General features: G+C 35.5%; 1 protein-coding gene across 1 annotated transcript in view; it reads right to left on the bottom strand.

Moving 5' to 3' along the window:
* HCFC2 (host cell factor C2) overlaps positions 1-9869 on the bottom strand; it is a 42844-nt gene that overhangs the window by 8657 nt on the left and 24318 nt on the right. The window contains exons 10-13 of the mRNA XM_006888553.1: positions 9574-9751; positions 6391-6594; positions 5397-5473; positions 3321-3461 (exon numbers count right to left, since the gene is read on the bottom strand). Coding sequence (XP_006888615.1) covers positions 3321-3461; positions 5397-5473; positions 6391-6594; positions 9574-9751 — 600 coding nt within the window. The remainder of the gene's footprint in view (positions 1-3320; positions 3462-5396; positions 5474-6390; positions 6595-9573; positions 9752-9869) is intronic.

The following is a 9869-nucleotide window of genomic DNA, read 5'->3' as shown; positions in this document are numbered from 1 at the left end:
GGACTGCCAAGAAAACAAACAGATTTATCCTAGAGAGGTTTAAACCAGGCTACTCCTTGGAGGCAAAGATTCTGGGGCTTTGTTTGACATACTTTGGACGTGTTGCAAGGAGAGACAGGTCTTTGGAGAGGGACATCATGCTGGACAGCGCAGGAGGGGAAGACCCTCTATGAGGTGGATTGATTCAGTGACTGGGGTAATCAGGATGGGTGTGTCAGAGGCAATGCGACTGGCACAGGATAGAGCAGGGTTTAGGGCTGTTGTACATAGGGTCGCTATGAGTCTCAAATGACTCGACGGCACATAACAACAACACCACCACCACAATCTTTCTTAAATATTTTGTAATAATTACTGACAAAATATTGTTGAATAAAACCTATATTCTCTTTCAATGTACTGTTCAGTCATACTTGGATTACTTTTAGCAATATTTTGCTTGCATGTGATATGGATACTATTGTTCAATAATTTCCACATTCTATCTCATTTATTGGCAATAGAAACAAATACGGATCTCTTCTAGTCAATTCACTAAGCGGCTGTCTTTCAAATTTTCTGGCATTCCTAAGGCCTTATTTTTTTGCCATTATCTTCAACATAATTTGAACTTCTTTCCTCACCATTGGCTCTTCATCACAGGGCACTTCCTGAAATATTTCCAGTGTTGATCAATTCTTTTTGGTATACTGACTCTGTGTATTCTTACTATCTTCTTCTGGGTCATTCGAGATTTTGCCCACAGAAGCAAGTTTCGGTATTTCAACACAAGGCTTAAATTTGTTTTTCAGTTCTTTTAGCTTGAGAAATGGTGCTGAGTGAGTTCTTCTCTTTTTATTCTCCAACTCCAGCTCTTTGCACATTCCATTATAATAATACTTTTCTTCTTCTTCTCGAGCTGTCTTTTGAACTCTTCTGCCCATCTCCCTTACTTTGGCATCCCTTCTCTCTGTTTTGGCTTCATGACAGTTTAGTGCCATCTTTAGAGTCTGACATCCTTTTTGGCCTTTTCTCTTGCCGTGGTTTTTGTAGTGACCTTCAGCTCTCTTCAGGGATGCTATCTTTAATTCACTGGTCTTGATCATTACTGTTCAATGCCTCGAACCTGTTATTGAGATGATTTTTAAATTCACGTGGGATAGCCTCAAGGTCGTATTTTGGTTCTGAAGGACTTTGTTTTCATTTTCTTCAATTTGAATTTGCACAGGAGTAATTGATAGTCTTTTCCATAGTCAGCACCTGGCATGGTTTTGACTGCTGATAGATATCAAGCCTTTCCAATGACTCTGTCTACAGATGTAGTCAATATGATAATGGAATACTATACAATATTAAAGAATAATGACGAATTTGCAAAATACCTCATAGCATGAATGAACCTGGAGATAATTATGCTGAATGAAATAAATCAATCAGTCAGGAAAGGACAAATACTGTATGAGACCACTATTAAAATCACCAGAGAGTAGACAGGGTAACTTGGGTGATGGGCAAGATGATATACAAGAGGGGTAGCTCAGCATGGCAAAACCACAGCAATGAAGACACTGAGAGGTGCATAAGAGTAAGAGAAAGCGAAGGTAAACATGGTCCATCTTGATCCTGCTATAATAAATAATCACCTCCAAGAAGATACATGGGCAGAGGTTGAAGTTCAACCAAGGTGGAAATCATAAAAAAGTTAGTATGATTTTAAAAATAATAAAAAAGACCAGACTTAATTGGTGGGACACTTGAGAATGGCCCTTAGATACCTTTCGAGGCTAGAATAAAATCCACCCACCCAGGACTCAACTTCCAGTCAAATAACAGACAACTTCAAAAGTGAACAAGAAAAGCAGAGTGAAAATACTTCTAAAAAATCTGCTGGACGAGACCAAATGTGGCAGCATTTGACCAAAGGACAAAGTTCAGAAAGCAAGAAGGGGCAGGGAAAAAGAATAAATGGAAATAGAAAACACAGGGAGGGGGTGGGAAGAATACACTGACATTAAGGAGATTCCGACCAATGTCACACACAAAAATGCGTGTAAACTGCTGAATGGAAAACTAACTTGGCTCTATATATTTTCATCCAAACTACAATTTAAAGTTTAAAAATACATACAAATAAAACAGTAATTATCGTATTATTAGAAAAAGGAGGGGTATCAGAACTAATATCTGAGAAAGTAAAATGAAATTATATATTCTTTATTTTTGTAGACCTTCAAGAAATTAAAAGTGAGTATTTCTTTGGCAATTTTCTCCATAAAGATGTGTGTGTGTGAGGGACTGCCCATCTCCTGTGGAGCAGGGGTGTGTGTGTGTGTGTTTGCATATTCTTCTTAAGGGGCTTCAGCATCAAGGGAAAATGAGACTGAATTCAATAGAATGTAGAGATTTTTATTCTACTAAAATCTTTTGACTTGTGAAATCAGGAACTTAAAATATTTCCCAATAAGAAAAAAAACAAAACCTTATTCTGCTTTTCAAATACATCTAGACCATCGTGCACATGTTCTGCTTTTCTCTTATTCAGTAAAAAGCAAAGAAAAAATCAGCTAAAAAAAGAACATTCTTGCAATCTCCAAACGTACGCAGTTGCTCCCTCATTCACTGAGTTGGCATTAACTCAGGGCTGACCCTTCAGTGGGTAACTGAGGCTGTAAATCACACAGGACGAAACTGCTTATCTTCCTCCCAAGGAGCTGCTGATGAATTTGAATCTCAGAGAGGTGTGGCTCTGGGCTGAGCAGGGCAAATCCCTCTGAACTACACTATCAGAGCTTCCTCTCAACAAAATTAGAAATTTAATAAAAACAAGCAAGTTTTAAAAAAAAATCTCCTTTGGGCTGGTCAAACTACACTATTCCTCAGAATCGAGTCTAGTGAATGTATTAGATTTTTAAAATTACATGTGATACATTCTTTTTTTTACTATTTAGTTACATTTACCATTTACTCTTTCCCTTTGTACCAGTTTTGGTGAACTACCTATTCTTTAAAAAGAAAAAAAGTCTTAGAGAGAGCTCTGGTGGTCTAGTGACAAGAAGCTGCACTGCAATCCCAAAGGTGTGCAGTTCAAATCCACTAGATCCTCTGCTTAAGAAAGAGGGGCAATATCCTCCTGTGCCAGTCGGATCTGACTGGAAGGTACACAACAAGGCGGGGGAAAAATGTCTAAGAACACAAGATAAATGAGTATACAGAACTCTCAATTACAGACTGTGAACAACAAATTACAATTTCACTCATTCAATAGAATCAAATCAGGGTTATAAAATATCTCATTCTGGAGGCTTAAAATTCACAGTATAGAAAATATATCAGTAAGCTACCTTTAAGATGCTTTGTTTCCCTTTTGGCAACAAATAAAACTGGTTCACCAAAGCTGTGTTATTTTTAAAAATTCCCACATCACACCACTGCCGTTCTCCTGCTTTCACTGCTGTGGCCACCGGATTTGAAGAAGTCTCTTTCTAATTTCAGAGAGAAGAAAAGTTTATGAAGATTCTTATTGAGCATTTATGAAATTTCAAGAGCTAATAAATCCATGCAGTGATCTCTAAGTGGGTATATGGGTAAACACCACAACATTAATAATAGTTCCTAATAAATAAAATCTTAACAGAATAGGTCAATGGACAGGGTAGCAGGGAGGCTAATTCAAACATGGGGTGACAGGCATTCTCCACGTCAGCAGCTCTGCTCTACCAACCTAGCTGTAGTTAGCATGCTCTCAATTCAGTGGTATGTTAAAATGCCAGCTGGTCTATAGAACACTGGCATTTCAGACTTGGAAAATGTAGTCCAACATGGTATGTCATTACAACTTGCTCCAAATGAGCAAATAAAGAAAAATACACTCCAAGTTGGCTCATTTCTAGATTCAAAAACAGCTAGCAGAAATTCAGTGGTTTTGTACTTGAAATACCTTGGATTCTCTAAACCTAAAAGGAGAAAAAATGTTCAAAACTAAAATGCAACTTGAGTATACTTTTTAGTATATATGTTCACTAGAGAGAAACAACATATTAAGCAGCTTTACAAAATTTTTTACTCTGCTTTAAAACAAACTTCCTCTACCTTAAGCTAATTTTAGTGGTAAGTGAATTATACTTATCCCTGGAACTAACCTTTTTAAGCCATCTTCTTTATAAATGAGACACTGTTTCCAGAAGCTCAAAACAAATGTGCACTTCAGTTATTTATTTCTGTCTTAAATATATAACAGTAGAGGTACATGCTTATAATTCACATTATTGTTTGAGGCTATCACACATGACAAAGTGAGCTCACTAGAAGTCTTTAAAGATTTTTTTTTAAGTGCTTTAAAAATGTGTTTTCATTTTATAAGGATGCAAAAATGCACTTCAATAACTTTCATTAAACAATTGGCTCCAACAATAAATCAAATTCTGGCTGATGCATTACAAAACAGACGGTAAGAGGGGAAAGAAAATTTCATTTTAATAATCCCTCTCTGAGGAGAGTCTGGCACTAAGGTTTTAAGCTCAAATAAAGATGAGAGCTGATAAAGATAATTCTAGAATCAAATTCTATAAAAAAAGAGAAAAACCCTAAAATTATAGATAATTCTTAATGATTCCAAAGGTAAATATTAGATCCAATAAAAATTCATACATGTATCAGTAAAGATGCAATGGCTAAAACTTTTTTAAGACAATCTTAAAAGCTGTTATACATTATCCTCATAGCTATCTCATTAGCCAGTGTTGGTCTATTTGTGAAGCACATCCCAAGTATTTTCTGTTGATGTCATGCAGACCAAATGTAACCTTCCATAAAACTACTCTTGGTGCCAAAGACAGAGACTATCCAGCTACCTTACATGTTTCCCTAACCCAATATTATAATATTCTCTTGTGCTCCTTTAAGTAGGCAACAATAAAGCTATACAAGTTTTATGTTTCATAACATATGATATTGTTTACTCTTTAAACCATGAATGTTATATATGGAATAAATTCTATGCACATACACATACATACATGGACACACACATTCAAACACAATGAACATTGTTCAGATGAAGAGAAGAATACAGAAAACTTACATAAGACAGTGAAAGTTACTGTGGTCTCCCCATCTCAAAAGAGTTGTCTAACATTTTGGTGTGGGTATATGTGGGTTCATGTGAGAGTGTGAGTGCATGTATTGTGCATATATTCTTCAACAAAACTGGGAGCACAGCATATACATAGTATTTTTACCTAGCTTTTCTCACATTCATATTGTAACATGAAAATTTAAACCATTTAATCTTGAACTTGCAGCAGTGCTTTACTAAAATGAGACTTAAGACCTTTTTACCAATTTATTTAGAAGGTGCTTAGTATTTAAGAACATATCCTCACATTTAAGCATGCATCATCACCCGGTCATGTACTTACAGAAAACTGAACTGTTGCTGCAGCAGGACTCTCTACACGGCTTATCTTACTTGCAGGCAGTGCACATGTTTCATCAACTAAAAATAAAAAGAAGTCAACAGGTAAGACTTATTTTAGAAATACACAAAAGTAACTGTTGTTATTGTTATGTGCTGTCGAGTCACCTGCGACTCATAGCGACCCAATGTACAACAACCCTAAACCCTGTTCTATCCTGTGCCTGTCTCTGACACATCTATCCCCATTATTCAGTCACTGAATCAATCCATCTCATTGAGGGTCTTCCTCTCCTGCGCTGTCCCTACACACTCCCAAGCATGATGTCCCTCTTCAAAGAGTGGTCCCTCCTTGCAACATGCCCAAAGTAGGTCAGATGAAGCTTCCGAATCCTTGCCTGGTTTTACCCTCTCTAGGGCGAACCTGTTTGTTCTCTTAGCAGTCCATGGTATAGTCAATAATTTTCTCTAGCACCACAGCTCAAAGGCATCAATTCTCTTTCTATTATGCCTAGTCATTGTCCAGCTCTCTGATGCATAGCAAGTAACTGCAAAGACTATGGTCTGGATCAGGCACACCTTCGTCTTCAGAATGACTTAGCTACAAATAAACTTCTAACTCAAACTTAGTTTACCAAGTTCCTTTTTCAAGAGTTTAATGATTATACTAGAAGTTCTAATGCCAAAGATGAAACATAATGTCTATTATAAAAGGAGAAATGAAACTTACAAAACTATAATCATCCTCAGAAAATTGTTAATCTATAATCTAGAACTTTTTATCTTTTCTAAGCCAACAAATAATTGCTCAAGTTATTCATATGCTAGCCTAAATATTTTATGTAAAGCATTAGAGGATATATAATGATTATAACAGCTTTATCTGCTTATATATAATTCGATCCAAGATAAAAAGCAATTTCCAGCTAAGACAAATAAACTGATGAATTTTTCTACATAAATGTCTCAAAGTACAGTATGTGAAACACATTTCAAACCTTCAGATTTGGTACTGAATGTTGTTAGTGAAGTTTCATCTTTAACAACTGCCCCATTTGTACTGGATGATTCAGTTTTAATGGTCTGCTGGGTTACCATAGTTTGTGCGCTGGAAGCAGCACTGGAAACAGATGTTTCAGAGATTACTGGTCGTATATCCAGGCAGTTACTTAGAACACCTACATGAGCTGAAGTGTGGGCACCTGCAAGAAAAGGAAAAGGGAAAGATCAATTATTAACATAATACCTACAGAAGTAAGTTATGGCTTATAGTTCTTATATAATTCTTAGTATTTCAGTTTTAAGATCATAAACATGAGTATCTTAATAGGCATTCATAAAAATGAACCATTTAATATTATAAAACAAAACATATAATAGTTGAATGAAAAATCAATCTGCTTTGTAAACTTCCACTAAAATCACAATTTAAAAAGAAATTACATATAAAATGTCTAAACATAACATATATCAATAATGGATATCCAAGCACCCTCTCTTCCATTCTAAACACTGAACCATTGTTCTCAAGCTCTATATTAAATCACAGATTTAAAAACTGTCAGCAAATGTTCTTACCTTTTAGACAAAGAAGAAAATGAGATTGTAAAGTATTAATTCCCCCAAATTTCTGTCTACTGCTCTACACTAGAAACGTACTTATGTTGGTAGCTAGCCTCCCTGTCTCAGAGATGAGCTGAGCTCTCACCCCATATGCTGTGGTCCATCCACTTGCCATTCGTCCCTCTCCAAGGTTTTCAGACTTCTCCTTCATTAACAGTTTCTCACTCCTAGTCTACAAATACATAATCAAGTCTCCTAAGCAAACAAATTGAGCTCTTTTGTAACTCCTTAAGTCTCCTCTAGTTACCACTTCTCATTAGCTCCCTCCATAATAATTCTGACTTCCTTGAACTCCCCAAAATTAGGTTTCCAGCACATTGTTCTAATGAAATAACTAGCACAAGACAGTGACTTCCAGGGAATACTTGAAAATTTTCACTTCCTTGCCCTTTCTACCATGGAAACAATACTGACCACCTATTTCTTTGTGAAGCTGTTCCCTTTTATGATTTCACATTCATTCCACTCTATTCACTACCTCATCATGGAGCTCCAGTGCCATGGTGATTAAGTCATGACTATTAATCAAAAGGTTAATGGTCTGAATTGATGTACTATTTTAAGGGAGTAGGATGTTCCTGTAAAAGTTCAGCCTAGGAAACCCTATGAGACATTCTACTCAGTCAACACGATTGCTATGAGGTAGAACAGATTAACAGACAATGGGTGCCTTCAAATATTAAGTCCTACCTTGAACTTACCTTTCCACAAATTTGCCTATACTCCTGTATTTCTTATCTTGAATTAGAGTGTAACCACCATTTCAAATGCCCAACCCAAAACGCTGCGGGCATGTTCAACTCATTTTCATTTCTTGCATCTAACCAGACACTAAGTCTAACAAATGCTATTTTCTAAATTTCTTTTTAATTTACTAAATTTTGAAAATAATGTATTCTCCTCATCCCACCCACTGCTTTAGTCAGTCTCTTTCCATGGCTCCTGGAGTTTTAACAAAACCCTCCAGCAAGTCTCTCAATAATTTCCTATCCAAATTCATCCTGATGGTGAGTGGTTTCTTAAAAAAAACACACAAAAGAAAAAAAAATCCCAAATCATGTCACTCTTGCTTTGTAACACATTCCCTTTCAAAACTAGGTAACAGGCAGAGAAAATGCCTAATTTTCAGTCTGAGACTAGGTAGGTATTCATTCACCCACTTGAATGCATATAATGTACAAAGTACTATTGTATTCACTCCTATTTGCTTGCTTGATTAGTATTAATCTCACGCAAACTATGCAATTATGTACTGATGAGTTGGAACTGACTCATAGCTGACCTCCCAGTGGGTTTTCAGAGGCTACACACAGAAGGAGACTGCCCATCCTTCTCTGGCGGAACAGCTGGTGGATTCAAACCACATGCCTTTGGGATTGCAGTGCAGCGTTTTACCACTAAGCTACTATATTCTGAAATAGCAAGCTCTTTTTGCATTTGTTTTAGGAGTATCAACTTCTATTTTAAGAAAAACCATACAAGAAATCACTACAGGAAAGAAATCTGAGATTCAGGACCAAGCTTTTATAATACAGCCAAATGATTACCTTTCACCAGAAAACCAATAAAAGAGCTCTTCTCATTCATAAACAATAGAATGAAAAAAGCAGTGAGAAATTATTTTCCTCAGGTATTTTTATCTACCATGAACTCATACAGGGGAACATAAATCAAAAGAATACTCTTATTACTAAGTTTAAATTATTGAAGAGGAATTAAACTTATATCAGCTATCCTGATTCCTTTAGATTAAAAACGAAATCACACTTCTCTGCATAAGGTATCAGAAAAATATTAATCGTGTTTGAAATGGAAATCAGAGATAATGCATTATATTTCTGATGTTATATCAGAATATTTGAATAAACTAATTTAAAATATAAGCATTACTAGCTCTGGTGGTTTACTGGCAAGGAGTTACACTACCAACATAAAAGAACTCAATTAGAATCTCCACAGGAGAAAGATAGGTAATCTCTGATGCTGCATCTAAAAGCACATTGGAAGGTCAGCTGTGGGTCAGTTTCAACTCAGTGTTACATAACAACAACAATATTAGAGCTTGTCTCAGGAATGCAGAAGGGCCAACCAACAGTTCTTATAAATGAACTTGTTTCTATTTTCTGAAGCTAATCTAGTTATATGCTAAACAAATATTTACAAAGTGACAAGTAGTTACTAGGCACAGTTTTGAATACTGAGAATAGTCCTGAACAAAACAGACAATATTCCTGCCCCAAGGAAATAATTTTAGGCAGTTAAATGCGTTATGAAATAGCACAGAGTAATACAGCAGTGAACTGGCCGTTTACAAATGTTATCTATAAGAATTCTGCCTCATTTAATATTACACAACTCATAATTAATTCATAATGATTAAAATTAAGTGCTTACTTGGTATTCTGACATAATTCTAACTAAATTAAGTAGAATAGGTATCTTACTTATTAGGAAAATGCATCAAGATAGAACATTTTTAGAACATTTTCTTATTCATTGATTCTAAAATTCCCTGCCAGTATTATAAAAATGCTTTACTTAAAATGATATCCTTATACCTTCATTTTTCCTTAACATATCTACCACACAACTACTATGATTAGCAGCATTAGTTGCCGAAGATAAAAGTAAAATGGCATTAGGATCAGCTGACGCTTTGAGATCTGGGTTGCTTTTCATTGGTGTTCCTTTCATAGCTGTATGTTCAGTTTTTGTACTGTTTACTGTATCTTGGATCTATAAGAAAGAAAATAGGTTATTGTAGCAAATTATATTCAATACACAATAAAATAAGCAACACTATTTTTAATACTTTGATGCTTTTGAAAATAAAAGTTTATGAAAATATATTTTA

Source organism: Elephantulus edwardii, unplaced genomic scaffold (assembly GCF_000299155.1).
Source record: "Elephantulus edwardii isolate Elephantulus edwardi_28Jun2011 unplaced genomic scaffold, EleEdw1.0 scaffold00068, whole genome shotgun sequence".
Taxonomy (NCBI): Eukaryota; Metazoa; Chordata; class Mammalia; order Macroscelidea; family Macroscelididae; genus Elephantulus; species Elephantulus edwardii.
The sequence above is the reverse complement of the archived record's forward strand: the minus strand, read 5'-3'. Positions and strand labels throughout refer to the sequence as shown.